The sequence below is a fragment of the Alosa alosa genome, chromosome 14, assembly GCF_017589495.1.
Source record: "Alosa alosa isolate M-15738 ecotype Scorff River chromosome 14, AALO_Geno_1.1, whole genome shotgun sequence".
Classification (NCBI taxonomy): domain Eukaryota; kingdom Metazoa; phylum Chordata; class Actinopteri; order Clupeiformes; family Clupeidae; genus Alosa; species Alosa alosa.
In genome coordinates, this window is record NC_063202.1 from 12,453,971 (window position 1) to 12,473,233 (window position 19,263).

General features: G+C 41.9%; 1 protein-coding gene across 1 annotated transcript in view; it reads right to left on the reverse strand.

The window, feature by feature from the left end:
* Positions 1 to 18,969, reverse strand: part of LOC125307454 (mucin-5AC-like) — a 25,893-nt gene extending 6,924 nt beyond the window's left edge. Inside the window, exons 1-2 of the mRNA XM_048263461.1 lie at positions 18,708 to 18,969; positions 4,335 to 4,661 (exon numbers count right to left, since the gene is read on the reverse strand). Of these exons, the coding sequence (XP_048119418.1) occupies positions 4,335 to 4,661; positions 18,708 to 18,774 (394 nt within the window). The 5' untranslated portion in view covers positions 18,775 to 18,969. The remainder of the gene's footprint in view (positions 1 to 4,334; positions 4,662 to 18,707) is intronic.
* Between the last annotated feature and the right edge of the window lie 294 nt (positions 18,970 to 19,263).

Genomic DNA, 19,263 nt, shown 5'->3' on the forward strand with positions numbered 1-19,263 from the left:
TTTCTTTATTCTCCATGATCTTTTCTTAAAAACACCAATTTCACTTGTCTTATGCAAATCTTTCTTTTTCACTTTCCACTCTGAACATGGGCAAAATGCACCATTGACATCAATATGTTTTGTATAGAGGTTATAGGTTACTCTATACAACCAGAGGTGGCAGTGTGGTGACTCTATATAAAACATATTGATGTCAATGGGGCATTTTGCCCATGTTCAGGGTGGAAAATAAAAAAGAAAGATTTGAATAAGACAAGTCAAATTGGTGTTTTCAAAAAAGAAGGATCATTGAGAATAAGGAAAAACATATTTAAAAAATCTTTGTATATTTCCACAAGGTGTTTGGGTGCTCTGAAAATGATAACCAAAATAATTTTTCAGACTTGTGAGGTCTGCTGTTCAGACCCTGAAGTCAAAGTCAAAGTCAAAGTCAGCTTTATTGTCAATTTCTTCACATGTTCCAGACATACAAAGAGATCGAAATTACGTTTCTCACTATCCCACGGTGAAGACAAGACATATTTTACCAATTTAAGTCCACAGACAAACATAACATTCAAGTAAACAAAAAGTAAGTAAATAAGTAAATAAGAGGGCACATATAATAATGAAAAAATAAGAGCAGCAAAATTTGGTTGAAATTGTGCATAGACAGTCAATAAAATACTAGTGCAAAGTCAGGCCAATAAAAGGTTTGGGTAGTTCTGTTTGACCTAAGTAATAAAGAAAGTGGCATAGTGGTGCAAGTTATGTAAGAGCAGCAGAAGTGTTGTGTTTTCAGGACAACAACACCAAGTTGTAAAGTGTACAAGTGTTCAAGTGTGCAAGTGGGAGTAGTGCAGGCGGCCATTGTGGGTCCAATGTCCCAGGATGTTATGTAGCTGAGGGGGAGGGGGGGGAGAGGAGGGAGAGAGTTCAGCATCCTTACAGCTTGGTGTATGAAGCTGTTGGTGAGTCTGGTAGTCGGGAGTCGCGAGGGCTTCTGTACCTCTTCCCAGAGGGCAGTAGATCAAACAGATTGTGAGCTGGGTGACTTGCATCACTCACAATTTTGGTCGCCTTGCGGGTGAGGTGGGTGGTGTAAATGTCCTTCAGGGAGGGGAGTGAAGGGATTTATTTTCTGTTCATTGCTTTTTGTGAGAGTGTTTCTACTTATCTCAGTAAGGAAAATAAATCAAGGGCCTATGTTGAGTACAATTATGTCTTCTGAAGGCTTAAACAGAGCCCAGCCAAAAACTCCAATAAAATTTGTATCAACTTTGAGGGACAGCTATGATCATGCAGGATTATCCAGACCAAACGTGACGATTTTGCTACATACTACATGCTACATGTATCTTGGAAAGTATTGATCTTACAAAAGAGTAATTTTACAGTGTGTCTCCTGGGTAACATAGGTACACCTGGTAATTTTTTCAGAAATTTTTGAGACCTAAGTGCGTGGGCCCTGGTTGAACTGACGTGGAATGACCCTGCAATTACAACACCTAATTTTTACTTCTTTGATTTTAACTAGGTGGCGCTATACATGAAATGAGTGGTTATGGAATGGGTTGACATGGCATATTTTTTCAGTAACAGGGTAATCTAATGAATTACTTTTTACAACGTTACAACGCCGTTAACGTTACTGGACGTTAAATGCGGTGCATTACTTACTTTGCATTGATTGAATAAACTGTGTAATCCGAACGCACCCCTGGCTCACAGCTAGTGAGGAGGTGGGTTAATAACGACGTAAGGGATTATGATTGGCTAAGGCAGAGTCATGTTTTATAATAGCCAATCAGAGCCAGTGTTTTTACACACTTGCCAGCACACGCGCCACACACACACACACACACACACACACAACAGCTAAAGTAGAGATTCGATGAAACAGCAGAGGTCAGGAGCAATCCGATGAAAAGTTGGCATTTTCAAGGTGGAGATATAAGCACTACTTCAAATTCATTGTGGTCAAAGGCAAGAATGTGCATGTAATGTGTACATTATGTCCAGGAGCGAAGACTTTGTTGACATCCGTTGTAAGCAACTCTAATTTAATGAGGCATCTCACACACGCATCTCACACATGCTAGTGGCCAAAAACACCGATAGCCTCCCTCCACCAGAGATGATAGCTCGCCATCCACTAGCAAAGAAGGACTCGGAGCAAAGTCCTCCAAGCAGCAAAAGCTAGATCTTTCTGCCTCACAACAAAAACCTATGACACAGGCTGAAGTCAACCGTAGGTCTGTCGATGTGCAATTTCCCCTTGGGGATCAATAAAGTATTTATCTATCTATCTATCTAATAAATATTGTCTCATGAGGAAGCTTCTCCAACATACATATTGCACACTGCCCTCTCCCCACATACACAGCACACTATCCCATCTCCCCTGTCATCCCCCCAACACACACACCAAGACCCCTGGAAGTTGGGTTAGCCCCCCCTGAGCCGATGGATCTGCCCAAGGTTTCTTCCTTGGTAAAGGAGTTTTTCCTTGCCCTTGTTGCTCTTGGGTGCTCCTTGTTGGTGCCCCCCCCCAATCCTCCCCCACCTTTCTTATGCAGCCCTTGCCACTTAATCTACTAAACCCCTCTTCTACTGCACTTTTACCCCCTCCATAAATGCACAAATAGGCTGACACCAGACATAATTTCACTGCATTTCTTACTTCCAGTAACTATGCTATGCATGTGACAATGCATGTGACAATAAACTTCCTTGTATCCTTGTATCGAAAGTTATAGCCTACAAACACCTGTCTGTTCTACTAATTTCAACTGGCTTTTCAAAACTGCTCAAAAAATCCAAATTCTTTGACATATAGCAACTTTTTTTTTAACAGTAACACAAATAGTTACTTTCCCTGGTAACGAGTTACTCTTATCATAGAGTAATTCAGTTACTAACTCAGTTACTTTTTGGAACAAGTAGTGAGTAACTATAACTAATTACTTTTTTAAAGTAACGTTCCCAACACTGATGCCCACCAAGTTTCGTGTACCCCAGTCTTTCAGTGTCCTGGGAATCCTTGACGGAAATTTGGCCATGCGAAAAAGAAAAGAAAGAAAAAAATCTGAACCTTTAAACCTATATCCTCCTGAGACCGAATCCATAGACCTATGTCCTCTGTAGTGGACATAAGTTCTAGATGCATACCCCTTTGAGCTATTCCTGTGGTCTTTTAAAGAGGACATCCTGGGCTTTCTAATGATATATCATGTGATTGGCTGGGTTGCTGGGAACCTCCTCTTTCTTGTTCTCAAAAATGGTTGACATCAAAACAAGCACATTTTTTGGAAGGAGGAGAGATAAGTCAAATAGTGTCTTCTTATTAAGCATTCATTATGATGGCAATATATGGTCTTGTTACTGAAAATGTCAGGAATCATATGATGAATTTGGAAAGAAGTTAAGTTATTTACATTTTGACATCATTTTACATTTACATCATTTGTATAGGATGAATGAGGGGGGGGCAGATTTGGAGCTCTCAGGTGATGAGTGAGTGAAACAGAGATGAGGACTATGAACCTGTGCCTCAAGAAGATAGCGAGGAAGAGTAAGACTAAAAAATGAAGTATCGCAGATGAAAGAAAAACATGAAAATGAAAACGAACAATCCAGAAAAAAAAAAGAAATACAACTGTCCAAAAAAGGCAAATAAAGTAGTCTAGAAGGATAAATAACATTTTCCCTTATATTTGGTTAAGTTTACCCTTAATTTAATACCACTAAAAGCATAATTTGTCCATTTTTGTAAATTTTCATGGCTACCTTTTTATACTAAAACGGTCCTTTTGTCCACCACATGGGACATGCTATACAATTTGAAATAAAAATAAATAAAAAAAATAAAAATTGTAAGATGTTTTTTTAATCCTAAATAGAAAGAAAAATTTTTTAAAAAAATTTGAAACTTTTTTTTCTTGGTTCCCAGGAGGATATGCTTCGCTGCGCGGCGGTCATAATAAAACACATGAACATAAAATGACATGAACATGTTCTGTTAAAATGGGATCAAATCAGGATCAGCTCAGAGTTGTTCAAAGACAAACCGCAAACCCCTCCGTACTACTGAGTTCATATCCTGTATCTGTTTGTTCACACTTGAGGCTTGGTGGGGGAAGGCAGCTCACACTCTCTGAGTTTACTTACAGCCATTAGAGTCTGACTAGTAAACTTACTAATGTCTAACAGAGCAGATGAGGATACTTACTTTCAATCATCCACTGCACTGTGTCCTTATAGACCCCTTTGAGATCCTCACTAAACCCCTCTGTGTTACAGTGCAGGAGATGTTACATCTGTTATCACATCAAAGGAGAGATGAAGTCATTTACCTTCTATGGTCAGCTGTACTGTGTGTTTCACTCCTCTCCCCGTTGACTCAGTGATCTGCACTCTGTATGTTCCTGCGTCTCTCCTCTCTGCAGGGTTGATAATCATGGTCCTGTTATCAGGAACAAACCGCCACCTCTGTAGGACTGATGTGGTGTTGAACTCAAGAAAGAATTTTGACTTTGACCTTCTGAATTTAAAAACAGCTGTATTGTTATAATGGAGGCTCAGGTCATGTCCTCTGGTGTCCATCAGCTGCAGGTACACAGGTCCTCCCAGAGCCCCATAACATGCAGCATCCTGAGTAGCATCACACACGGAGCCCAGACCTGCATTAAGAGAGGAGATTCATTCTCATCACATATCAGTATGAATGGGCTTCGTGAGTTAATTTGTGTTGAACTGCCCTGTGTGTGATGGAGTCCAGTCACATCAAGAGGTCTCACTACAGTAAGCTTTTGAAATCTCACTGTATATCAGGTAGAAACTGCACACTACTGTATCAGGTAAAAACTGCACACTACTGTTATAAATCTCACTGTATATCAGGTAGAAACAGCACACTACCATTGTGCTGTTCTGTTGTTAATTTACTGTAGGAGTAGGGAGACCTCTAGTGGTCAAATGCGCTTGCAGTAACGTTATTTTGTGATGAGTTATTCAGACACATTTTTTACCACTCAGTAGGCTATTACTGTAATGGCATGATATGACCACTTGGTGGCACTCTGAAGAGTTGACGTTGGAATGTAGAACAAGTGAAGAAATATAATAAAAGTTATCTAGTTGCATCCTGATCGTTGTGTCCTTGAATATAGAGTATAGAGCAGGGGTCGGCAACCTTTTTTGCCTGGAGAGCCAATTATTTTTTTTTTAATCTCACAAGAACCACATAAAGACGGTTACAAAAAAAAGTTTGAATATTTAACGTACAGTTACTTTCATTCAACAGAGGATTTTTAAATACATTTTCTACTCGTTTTAAAAGTAGGCCTAATGTGCAAGTAACTTGAAATGTAAAGTGGAATGACAGAAGTATAGGCCTTAGGCTTCCCATGTACTGTAGGCTAAACACCACCCCCTATTTTTCCAGTGTCCTTTGGTATGCAAAGTAACATCATAGTTAACAACACAACACTCAATTTTCGTTGACATGTCATTGGCGAAATTGAACATAGGCATACCAGATATTAGATTTGGTGATGGCCTTGGAGTCTGGCTGGCTCATATTCAGTGAGGTGAAGTTTCATGCAAGAATTGAGGCCGTCACCATTTAAGGGCAACTCCACTCAAAACTGTCATATCCATATCGAAATTGCCCTTAAACATGAGCGCAGGTTTGTCTTTATATTTTTCATATGCGAGAGATTTCTCACATGCAAGTGGAACCGAACAGGGTTAACACAGCAATACTAACTCGTTGCAGTGTGCGATATATAACGGGCAGTTCATTTCGCGTTTTCAGAATCAGTCTTCGGATGGAAACTTTCCCATTTCAGCCCGCTTGTGTTCAAGGCCGCAAGCTGTGGTCGCTGACGCTTCCTTTTTTGACATTTTCCTTATCTAGCCTACAGCAAGCGCACACATCAACAATAACAAAGTGTTCTCGTTGACTGAAATGGAGGGAAATCGGTGATTTTGTTTGATATTAACTTGGCAACAAACCGCGAATGTAACAATATTGTGCAGGCTACGGTTACGTGAGGTGGAAAGTTATATAGGCTAAATTACTCAGATAGACCTACAATATTACATTTTGAAAATGAACTAAAATAAAATACATTTTAATTAAATACTCATTAATTATTTTCAAAAGCTGAGCCGCATCAGAGGGATCAAAGAGCCGTATGCGGCTCCGGAGCCGCGGGTTGCCAACCCCTGGTATAGAGGAACAATACATGGTGTCAGAAGATCATAACTCACGACAGAAGGAGACTAGAGGCACAGATAACGTGTTGGAGAAGTTATAAGGTGGAAAGTGAAAACGGGTCACCTGCGGTGCAAGAAAAGCAGTGAGTCGGCGAAAGCTAAGAACAAGCTAGCAACTAGCTAAAAGCAAGAAGCATGGACAACGTATTTACCATTACACCACCGGGACCGTTCGATTTCGAGCCAAGCTCGTGGCCCGCATGAATAAAAAGATTCAAACGCTTCAGAATGGCTTCTGGTTTGACAGAAAAAGAATTCTCTCATTTACACAATGGGGGATAAGGCTGACGATATCCTGAGTTCATTGCAATTAACAGAAGAAAAACTAAAGGACTATAAATAGGTAAAAGAGGCTTTTGATGGACATTTTATCGGAGTGCATAACGTTATTTATGAACGAGCCAAGTTTAATAAGAGATGTCAGACCTCATCTCATTGAGAGATAGGGTCTGGGAACTTGACATTCATTTTCTCGTATTTGAAACGTGGTTTACGAATGCCCAGAGGGCGCTACGAATGTCTATCAAATGCGTCTGTACGTAGCTCATAGCGGCTTCGGTGTGTTGTCATCGTCTTGCTGCCCTTGCTCCGTTCTGTGATTGGCCCCCTAACTGAGGCGAAAATTTGCTCCATGGAATCCAGGCTGCCTAGCAGCGTGAATAAAATTGCGCGCATAAGGCAGCATGGGAAAACCCAGGCTAAGGAAGTCGGTGAATCCGCAGAGAACTTTATCACCGCTGTGCATAAGCTAGCTGAACACTGCAAATATGGCCTCTTACGTGAGAAGATGATCCGAGATAGGATTGTTGTCGGCATACTGTCGCCAAATTGTCTGAAAAATTGCAACTTAACCCAGAGTTGGATTAAGCTAAAGCCATTGTTCAAGTGAGGCAGCACGAGGTGGTGAAAAAAGCAACAAGCTGTTCTGCGGTCAGCTGAGTCACCAGGGCAAATGGATGCAGTTTCTCATAACTATAAGAGACAGGTTCATAAAAATAAATCTTAGCAACGTGTAAACCATTCTCAGCCTCATGCTACCACAACAAAGTCCAAACAATGTGGAAAGTGTGGCAAAATCCCAAACCATTCATAGACTTAGTGCTTAGTGCATAGACTGCTATCCCAGAGACAGAATATGTACAGGATCGATATGGCAACCACATAGCGCCGCAAAGACCACTGCTAGGGCCCGCCAACCAACCTCTGGATGTTAAAGGGCAAGTGCTTGCTGTCATTCAGAGAGGCGACAGAAAGATTGAAGAGGAGGTGTTCATTGTGAAGGACCTGAGCACACCCTTACTGGGCCTCCCTGCCATTTGCAGACTGCAGATGATTCCACAGCTCCATAGTATAGACGACGTTGACCACATTTATCACACCAGAGGGAGGCTACTACTTTAAGAGGCTCCCTTTTGGAATATCTTCGGCTCCAGAACATTTTCAGGATTTCTCAGCTGATTGATGGTGTTGACGGAGCCCTGTGCCATGCTGATGATGTCCTAGTCACAGGAAAGGATCGGGCAGAGCATGATGAACGGCTGCACAAAGTGCTACAGAAATTCAGAGAAGCTGGACTCACTCTGAACGAGAAATGTCAGTTTGCTATGTGTGAGATTCGATTCCTGGGCCATGTCATAAACTCAACAGGGATCAAAGCTGACCTGACAAAGCCCATCCGTGACCTGTTAAAGTCAGAGAACAGCTGGACATGGCAGGCACCCCAACAGAAAGCGTTCCTGGAGACGAAGAAGGAACTAGGGTCAGAGACCCAATACAGCCCAAGTCACGAAACCATGGTATCAGCCGATGCCTCTTCCTATGGAATAGGAGGTGTGTTGACACAAAAACAACCAGACGGTGAATGGACACCTGTAGTTTTCATTTCTAGAAGTCTGACCAAGGCCGAATTGCGATAGGCCCAAATAGAAAAAGAGGCTTTAGCTGCGACCTGGGCATGTGAGTGCCTGCGAGGATACTTGAGTGGGCTGGATTTCACTATAAGGACTGATCACAAGCCACTTATAACCCTCCTGAAGTCCAGCTGGATTTTACTATAAGGACTGATCACAAGCCACTTATAACCCTCCTGAAGTCCAGAGCACTGGACGACCTCCCTCCGAGGATTATCAGATTCAGACTTAGATTGCTCAGATTTAATTTCAACATAATCCATGTCCCAGGCAAAAACATTGATAACAGCTGATGCCCTGTCGAGAGCACCTCTTCCAGCTACAGCTACGGAGGCAGAGCAAGACCTGGAAAAGGAATGTAAAGCTTACCTGGACAGCGTAGTAGAAAGCCTCTCAGCCACACCGACAAAGCTGGAACAGACTAAGAGTGCACAAACCTCAGACAACACATGCAAACGTCTCAGTCGATATATTGCAAATGGCTGGCCTGAACACAGACGAGATGTACACGAGCTGCTGCTGCCCTACTGACCTGACAGGTCAGTCCTGCACGATGGAGGATTACTCATGAAAGGTGAGAGACTCATAATACCTAAAAGCATGAGACCTTATATTTTGCAGAGACTTCGCCAGGGACATCAAGGTATCAACAAATGCCTAGCTAGAGCGAGAGAATCAGTCTGGTGGCCAGGCATCACGTCTGCTGTGAAGCAGATGGTTGAGAGATGTGAGATTTGCGCACGGGAAGCTCACACAGCAGTCAAGCCTCTGCTCACTACCGACCTCCCAAACAGACCATGGCAGAGAGTCGCAGCAGATCTTTTCCAATGGCAGAATGGGAACTATTTAGTCATGATAGACTACTTTTCTCGCTTTATCGAAGTTTGCAACCTACCCAACAGCACATCTGCAAAACAGACTATTGCAAGAATTAAAGCTGTGTTTGCTAGGTATGGATGCCCAGAAGTGCTTGTCACGGACAATTGTCCACAATTTTCCTGTCACGAATTCGCTCTGTTTGCGCGAGATTATGACTTCATGCACGTGACAAGCAGCCCCCGTTATCCCCAGAGCAATGGGGAGGCTGAGCGGGCCGTCAGAACCGTGGAAGTCCCTTTTGGAGAAAGAGGGGGGATTTCCACAAGGCTCTGTTGGCCTACAGGGCCACCCCATTGGCACATGGGAGCTCCCCAGCACAACTACTGATGGGGAGGAGATCAGAACACCAGTCCCTGTGTCACCGGAGCGGTTACAACCACAGTGGCCTGATCTCAAGAGATTCAGAGAAAAGGACACTGCCTTGAAACTGCAGCAGCAACAAACGTTCAACCGGAGACACCGCGACAACAGAAGCCTGCGCTCCCGCACTACCAGACTCACCAACAGCTTCATACACCAAGCTGTAAGGATGCTGAACTCTCCCCCTCCTCTCCCCTCCACCCTCAGCTACATAACACCCTGGACATTGGACCCACAATGGCCGCCTGCACTACTCCACCTGCACACTTGAACACTTGCACAACTTGTACACTTTACAACTTGGTGTTGTTGTCCTGAAAACACAACACTTCTGCTGCTCTTACAATAACTTGCACCACTATGCCACTTTCTTTATTACTTAGGTCAAACAGTATTTTATAGTATTTTACAGTATTTGCACTAGTATTTTATTGACTGTCTATGCACAATTTCAAAAAAAATTTTGCTGCTCTTATTTTTTCAATTATTATATGTGCCCTCTTATTCACTTATTTACTTACTTTTTTGTTTACTTGAATGTTATGTTGTCTGTGGACTTAAAATTGGTCAAATATGTCTTGTCTTCACCGTGGGATAGTGAGAAACGTAATTTCGATCTCTTTGTATGTCTGGAACATGTGAAGGAATTGACAATAAAGCTGACTTTGACTTTGACTTTGACCGCACTCAAACCCTGCCACCTCTTCAGCCCGGACAGCAGGTGTGGATCAGACCCACACGCACCAGAGGGACAGTTGTGGGGCCTGCACCTACACCGCGCTCATACGAGGTGGAAACCCCGGAAGGAGGACGGATGCGGCGCAACCGTTCGCACCTCAGAGAGGTACCAGTACCTCCAACATCAGGTGATACTAGGCAATGACTCCAACATCAGGTGATACTAGGCAATGACTCCAACATCAGGTGATACTAGGCAATGACTCCAACATCAGGTGATACTAGGCAATGACTCCAACATCAGGTGATACTAGACAATGACTAGGTCAGGGAGACTGACCAGGGCTCCTGAGAGACTGGACCTTTGAACAGTATACACACATGCACACCACGGTGGACAAGAAAGAAAAACAATAAGACATGTTAGAAAGAAGAAAAAAGTCACTATTTTCCTGTTTGAAAATTGAAATGTTTATTAGAAAAGACATGTTCTGATTATTGCAAACTAAAGGTTTACGTAATAGCCACAGTGAAATTGCGTGAAACTTTAGTACCACTTTCAGCCACTGTGAGTCGCTCTGCCACTGTACATCGCTCTGTCAGTAGCCTGCCTGCCGCCCCTTCTGAAAAAGCAGGAGGCTACCTTTAAACATAATTGTTGCCGAGAGGAATCCCATCCTACGAATTCAATAACAAAATAAATCATGCATAATTAAAAATTACCTCGATTTAGGCTACTTGGGTATGGCATAAGGCTTGGCTACACAGTGGTAACGAAAATCGAAATCTGCTTTTGATAGTCTACCGGTGCCGCTCCACAAAACGAAAAAATATCTTAATTTGCTGTCTACGTTATTGTCAGTGTTGGGGGTAACCAGTAATTCGTTACAGTTACTGAATAATTGTAACGCCCATTCCTGCATTACTCTTGATATCTCTAATATATTAACTTATTGTTTCCATAGGCATGCAGTGATTGCTTATTGAAAATATAGATCAGCCTAGACACATTATTTCATTGTAGAGATTATGCGCAGGACAGAGCATGCATTCTCTCCCTCAAACAGGTTGGCTTCAGCCCGCACCTCCCCTACGCAAATCAAAACAGTGTCTTGTGCAAGAACTGTTCATGCAGACTACAATTGGTGCGGTGTAGCCTACACAACTTTGTTAAAAATTGATGCATTCAAGTTAACTTTGCACTTTATAGTCTACTTATCACAACGTTGTCAATCGCAAACGCTAATTTATTCTAACGTCTCTATACGGAACAACCTGCTTCATTTGCGGAGGACGAAGAGAAAGCACCTTTTTGATAATTGAGCCAGTAGAGAAATAACTGTTCAGAATTAATCTGTAGCCTAGGGTAGGCTTCTGCAGAAAACAATGTTTTTGGCGATTTAATACTATCTAGCAACGTTTTTAACAGGCTACCGGCTACGCAATAGAGGCTTAGACAATATGACCCGCGTTTTGGTTTCGTAAATTAATTTCCCCTACTTCTTGACTGCAATGTAGTCAATTGACTGCTTGACAGGTTATTTTTATTTTTCTGTACAATAAACAAATACATCTGCTTTATGCCACAGAATTACGCACTTGGCCAGCCAATAGAACGGGCACATTTTGGAGAGAATAGAGAATGTACGCACGCAAGAATCTGTAGGCTATTTGTGGCGGGTTACCAGCAAACAATGTTTAATGCATTAACTCAAGACCTCAAACGTTTTCTAAACATTAAAAACATAAAGGATGCAGCAGGCAGCAAATGTAGAAGAGTAATTTCCAGTGGAAGAACAAAATGCTGAATGAAGCCCAAAGCTATGAAGGCATATCTGGCAAGTTGTTATTTCATGAAGACGTAAATGGTTGCGCTATAGGTCAAGTTTGCAAGAAGGAGACATAACGCGTGAGCGTGCCACACTATCCAGGGATGCGCTCACACAGCTGTGGTAGCGGGGGCAGGAGGATTACTGTCAGCGCATGGCTTTATATAAAATTCTTCAACAGAAGCCTTATTAAATAAAGGCCTGCCTTGAATGCAGGCTTGCCCAAAATAAAGGCCTGTGGTTTGCGCAGCATACAGTAAGTAGGCTAAATAACAGACCAGCCACAATATGCGGTATGATGATATGCGGCATGCAGTACCCTACACGCATGGCATGTTCTTAAATAACAATGAAAATCATCAGTAATATTCGACCATTATTTTGTGTAAATGGGCTATGCATTGGGTTAGACACCAGGGGCCATATTCACAAAGCCTTTTATCTTACCACTAGGATTTTAGCTAGGAGTTTCTCTTTTTAAGTTATTCACAAAGCCTTTCAGACCTAGGCCTACTCTTAGTAAGGAAAAATGACAACTCCTAAGAGTGAGCCTTCGTTGCTATGGATGACGTCATTACTCATGCACGAGCTTGACTGAAGTGACCACCTTGATAGAGTCCCGAAGCCATGACGTAGCGTTACCAAGGCAGCAATTTCACTGGATCTAAACAAATCAATCTAACCATTAAAATCGCCATAGCGGTGGCTTTCTTAATCTATTTCAATAATTTTACAACGTTTCTAAGACGTTAGTATATTTTTTTACACTGTAGGAATCACATACTACAATATATTAATACCAACACGATCAAATTCGTGACTACAGAGTTTTATTTTAGCACGGGTTTCCTCCGTAAAAGAGACCTGCATGTAACTTCACAGCATGCGGTTAAAATCCTTAAATTCACGGACGTGTTTTGGCTTTATTTTTTTGGCAAAAAACGTCGCTCTTAACAGCCGCCAGTCTTTGAGAAGACGTGAAATATCCACTGGAATCCAGTGAGATCCAGTGATTCTGCTGTCATGGAAACGCTACGTCACACTTCGGGACTCTATTGGCTGATGATTGTAACGCGGGAATGATTCCAAACACCTCCCTTACAATGATGAGTGACAGGTGACAGGTCTGAGAATGTGTGCGCTACACAAGGATGGAAGATGATGAATAACTGAATAAAAAGGCCTAGCCTAAATGAATCAAGAGTAAGGCAAAACAAATAGCCTAGTAGCCTAATGAAACATACGGATTGATGCAGTATCTTTGTAACATTATTAAATTAATCTGTTACTATGCCTATGCCTACGTTTGCAAAGAGGAGAACATTTTAATATGATTCACAATAACATTACATTTAATTTACATGTTGACAATGAGTAGCCTAGTTTTGGTTGTTGTTGGTGGCGTTATTAGTGGCGCATGTTAGTTAGGCCTACAATCGCTTCCTCGCGATTGGAAGCTCCTGTATTATGTAGGATTTCAAAACATCACGAAATGACACAAAAAGCGGTTTGTGAATAGGTCTGTGAGTTAGGAGTCCTCTCGACTTCTTTTAAGCTGTCCCAGAGGTGGAAAGGTGCGATTTGTTGGGGGCAGGGCCGGATTAACAATTCATAGGCCCCTAGGCACAAATGTCTGATGGCCCCCCCTGCCCCCCAGCCAACGTGAATTGGGCGGTCAGTTAATAGGCCTATATCGTGAAGATTTTTCTTGCCATCTAAGGCACGAGCGCATCTGTGAGGCCAAGCCTCACCAAGTAGCCCGTTTGTTTACAACTAACTTCCCCTGGGGATCAATAAAGTATCTATCTATCTATCTATCTATCTAACATTACATTTAATTAAACTGCTTATAGGCTATGCCGAAATAGTTTTCAACATTTTGAATATTAGTGTCGGGTGAATTAGGAAATGTTCTCAAAGTAGCCTTATGGCTGAAAGCTGCTTGGGATCCCCCCCATCAAGCAATATAACCATACAAACACGTGGCCTGCACTCATTGTTTCAAAAGGAGTAATTTCGGCTTTGTCGGAACTGGCCATTGTAGGGTACGTAAAAATAAACTTCCAAAACTAACGAAAAATATTTATCTTCTTTCAGTTAATTTAAAAGTTTCCAAAAAGTTAAAAACAGATGACGTGATGCGCCAATAATATAGCCTAGATATTCCAATATATTCAAATAGGCTACATGTGTTTATTTTAGAGGGAAAATTCGAACTTCATTTTTGAGCAATTTTGACAGCCCTGGTCCACTGTAGGCTACGCCAATCGGCTATTACTGTAACACCTTCCACCTAGCCCCGGTGAGTGGGGATTGCTATAATGTGTGTGAAATAGCACCATTGAGTAGCCTATGCGAATAGCCTAAAAATCCTTAAACCTGAGAGAGGAGGAAAAGGGTGCTCGCGGGTAGGCCCGAAACGTTAGGAAATCGATTAAAAATAGGATTTCGGCCCCTTCCAGTAAAAAAAGTCATCCAATGCAGATGTAAATTAGGTAAATAATGCAACCTTAACGAAACCGAACTCTGGGATTTATTTGAACGTTTATTTTGAAGTGTTTCAGTTGATTTGATGTCAGATGATTCAAACGTCCCTACCAAGGCAGGCTACTTGCTGTAGGGTTTTTTTTTTTTTGCTTCCTAAGCCCAAGTAATGTATCCATAGCCTACCATTCAAATATGTGCTTCCAAAACCCAAACTGACTTTTTTTTAATCATTAGTAAAACAAAAGCAAACAGTTTATGTCTATGAACACAGTTTGTAATGATCAATTCTGAGCTGTGTGACATCTGCTGCAGCTCTAATTATGAAAAGCCAAGTGGATTGTGTGTGACTTGTCTGTTCTGAAAACCTATATAACCCTTATGAAAAACAATTCAAAGACCTGTTATTTTCATTTTTGGATTAGACTAGCCAGTCTCTATGCTGTTTTCATGGACAGCAAGACCCGCTTCATTCATTGTTTTAAATAACGTTGCACACGCCATCTCCAGTGGTTCATTTACTTGCGCAGCAGACGCGCAGATTGGATGAGCGCTGACACCACTACCCCCTAATTGCATGTCTCTATTTGATAACACTAAATTAAGATATTTTCTAATCAGGAATATGTTTAGTTTATTTTTCTTTCGGTCCGCGGTTCCATGGGCTACCATTCAATTGCAGCACATTATCCGCGGACTAGCAATCTCCTCGTCGAGGAGGCCCTATAAGCCTGCAGATCATAGACAGAGAAAGCATGCTCTGGGAATATGGAATCAATTTTGTGTCAAAAAAATTAAAGAATACTTAAAAAATAGCAAGCAAAAAAATACAAATCAAAATACCAAATAGAAAAAATCAAACAAAAAAATTAAACTCAATTAAAAAATACAAGATTGCAATGAAATCATTTGGGTAACCGTGTAACATATTTGTCTTTACCTCTTTCTCAGTTTTGTTTGATGCTGTTTTCTTTGATTACGATTCCAGCTTTCTCGTTTGCGCTCCCTGACTTTTTGATTGCGGTTTTGACACAAACGTGTCTGGGGGTTGGGATTTCCTTGGGTGCATTCCCATTGGCTTATTTATGTTTGACGGACAGCTAAGCAAGTTTACAATTCAGTTTATTATTAACAATTGTAACTATTACTGATTGTACATTGTTGTTTACAGGAGCAAGTACGAACTGAGTTCTTACAAAGAATACAACAAAGATTCCTCTTAATGTTCAGAAATGAAGCACTAGACCTCGGCTATCTATTAGATGTTGCCCAGCAGGAATGGAATGTTAGCTATTAGCTAGCCTAGCGAGCGGGGCTCAAGGTGAGGCGGTGTGTCTTGACGTGAGCTAGCCGGTTACCAAGCGGGGCTCAAGGCAAGGCTGCTGTGATTGTGCTTGACTGGGACTAGCGGTTACCGAGCTGGGCTCAAGGTAAACCACTCCGTGTTTGGGTTTGACAGAGGCTAGCCTGTGGCTGAGCTGGGCTCCAGACGAGGCTACCGTGCTTGTGGACAGTAACGTTAGGCAGTCACCGAGCATGGCTCAAGATGAAGATTCCTCTTAGCGGGCTGTTCAGACTACACTCTCGTGTTAATTGTAACCCACTCTCTAAAGCCTTTCGTGACACATAGAAAATACTTTTGAATGAACCTGACGTGTTCTTCATTCTCTGATTCTAAAAATGTCATTTTTGAGTCATTTAAACTTAATACAAAGTGGTTTTGAGCCATTTTAAATCGCTGAGCCTCCGTCTACTGACAGCCAGGGTGTATACATTTCTTCTACGGCTGCAAACGGGATTCACTCGCAGTTAACCAAATATTTCTTTATTAGGGCAGGGCAGGCATATTTCTGGCTATTAAATTATTTCTAAACCAGTCTGCTAAAGTCTGTAGTGAAGTCTGTGTAGGGTTTTCCAGGCTCCATTTCTTTTTATGAGACACCCTGTTCACCAGAGCCATCTGGCGGTTGTTTGGGTTGTTGCAGCGCTGTTGCAGTGTCACTGGAGAAATACAAGTCATTGTACAGAAAGTTGCGTCATCCAGCGCGAGGTCACGTGCGAACCTCGAGGGAAGCTGGCCAATTTGAAGTAATGCCCACTGTAGTTGTAATGAAAAAGTTTCTCTTGTGTGGAACTTTTTCTATGGACTTTAGTTCGTTTTGAATGATTACTTTTTATCCAATATGCTAATGGTTAACAATCCAATGGAATTCACCATACATATTAGCCTTAAAGGAGAATTCCGGTGTGATATTGACCTAAAGTGTGTTGAAATATGATACCGAGTGTGAACATATGTCTGATAGCTCATCTCGGCTTGTCCCCTGCACTCCGAAATCTGGCGCTATTAGTCGATGCTACCAATAGGTTTTCAAAGGGGGTGCCTCAGGCATCGGCCTAGCCATGCAAATAAATAACTGTTTTACACCATTTACGAGGCTCAAAGTAGCTCCACCCTTCATTGGTAGACTTCCGAGGGCCCTGACATTTAAAACGAGACATTGAGAACTTTGTAAAAGCACTGGTAGTTTATCTACAAGACGATTTATACAGACAGTACCTTCAGGAAGTTTACCGTTCGCTGCCATCTTGGATTTAGTCACGATAAGTCGAGCGACGAGTACAAATGAACAGGTTTCCCAAATTAATTCTGTGGAAATGCATGGATTCCAGTTGCTGCCATTCGTACTCGTCGCCCGACTTATCGTGACTAAATTCAAGATGGCGAACGGTAAACTTCCTGAAGGTACTGTCTGCTACGTCAAATCTACGAAACTCCCGCCCTGGTGCCGAAATCACTCACAACAGAAGCGATCCCAGATGGATGTGAGTGGAGCTAGGCGGAACAAAATTCATCTGGCGAGAGTTAAGTTAAGAAACAGCATACTACCATCAGGCAGAAACAGCACACTACCGTTATAAATCTCACCGTATAGTGTATATCAGGTAGAAACAGCACACTACCGTTATAAATCTCACTGTATATCAGGTAGAAACAGCACACTACTGTAAGCTGTGATAGATGGGTGGCATCCCTCAATATGTAGAATCACATAAAGATCTTTATCGGATGACAGTTAACTGAAACATCCACACAAAATCCAACTCTGGTGTTTGTTTATCTGTATACAATAAAACTAAATAAGCATACTTAACTCACTGTGTAGGAACAACTACTGACAAACAAATGGATGGTGTATTTTTTAGTATTGTTCAAATGTGATGCCAGTGTGTGCTATGGCAGCAGTGAGGAACAGTGGTGAGCATGTACAGTACAGTAGGTCCAGATTAGCATGGTTTTATTTTGATGCTCATTGAGCTCAATGCAAATCTAACCAGCTAATAGGCTAACTGAAATAAAACCATGCCAATCTCTAGGTATGGTGAAGGGTATGTGATGATGTGGTACTATTTTAATTCCAAAGGCCAAGGGAACTTTATTAGGATGCATAGTATCTTGGATCCATGAAATAACTGGCCTTTAAATTTAAAATCTGCCTGCCTCTATGGGAATTTATCATAGGGGTGCCAATACTTGAATCTGCCTGCCTCTATGGGAATTTATCATAGTGGTGCCAATGACCCCTGTATTTTAAGGAAGAACATTTATTTATTTATGATACATTATTCATTCACGGACGAATTACGATCTCTGTTACATATACATGTGTGTGAGTAGGTTATGTCTGTAAATCATTATCTCTTACCTGAGGTGCTAATGCTAACATATACTGTAGTTACTATATAACTAGATAAGCATTAGTGCAGCAGGCCACATACTTGTATCTCACTGTCTATAAAAGGACACATAATATAGGATACTAGAGTACAGCACTAATGTGAGTAATACCTCCCTGTACTGTACACATGTGTGAGTAGGTTATGGCTGTGAGAATATGTGAGGGCCCAAATAGAGTGGGGGGTATAGAGCTTTACAGCCAGGGCTACATCATTAGCAATGACCACATGCATTTAAAGCCCAACACTGTGTCCTTCCTTTACAAGTCACTAAATAAGAAACAACAGTCATCCGTTCCAGTAGAACATCACCAACACATCAGGGCTCCATGAAACTTAAAGTAGCAGTAGAATCTCCTAGAAAACTAAATCTGGTCTATTTTACAAAGACACACACGCACAAACTTTAGATAGGGAGAGATACAGCACACACACACACACACACACACAGCAGTCATCTGTTCTCACTTTTACATCAGGCCTCACAAGTAACAGTAGTATTTTCTGGAGAACTTAATCTAGTTTTACACACACACACACACACACACACACACAAACACACACTTACCATAAGTCGATGTAACTAGTAGGACAAGTCCAGTGAAAGCTCTCATCTGTGGCAGCAACACACACATCCTGGCGAATACTCCCTTTCACACACACACACACACACACAGGCAAGTCCGTCTCTGGAGAGTTCAACTGAGCCCACTGAGTATAAGCAGAGAGAGAGAGACAGAGATAAATAACACTGGGTCGTTGTGTGGGTACTTCCTCTGGAAAGAGGAAGTTGGACTCTGTCAGATGCGTAGTTGCTGCGACTCATCCTTTCACAACACTGAAACAGAAGGAGCAGATGTGCTGACCGATCCCACTCCTCTGCAACTCTCATTTTAACTTTCTATTCATGGAAAACCTGCAGTTTTATTTAGCATTTATGAATGTACTGCTCTGTACTAGTGTGTGTGTGTGTGTTTGTGTGTGTGTGTGTGTGTGTATGTGTGTGTGTGTGTGTATGAAGATGCCTTACGTGCCTCTGTACTCTGTTGTGGATGTACTCATGGACAGCTGTGGACACAGTTCTACAACTCTAGAGGAGTTCCACTAGCTCATCACACTACTGC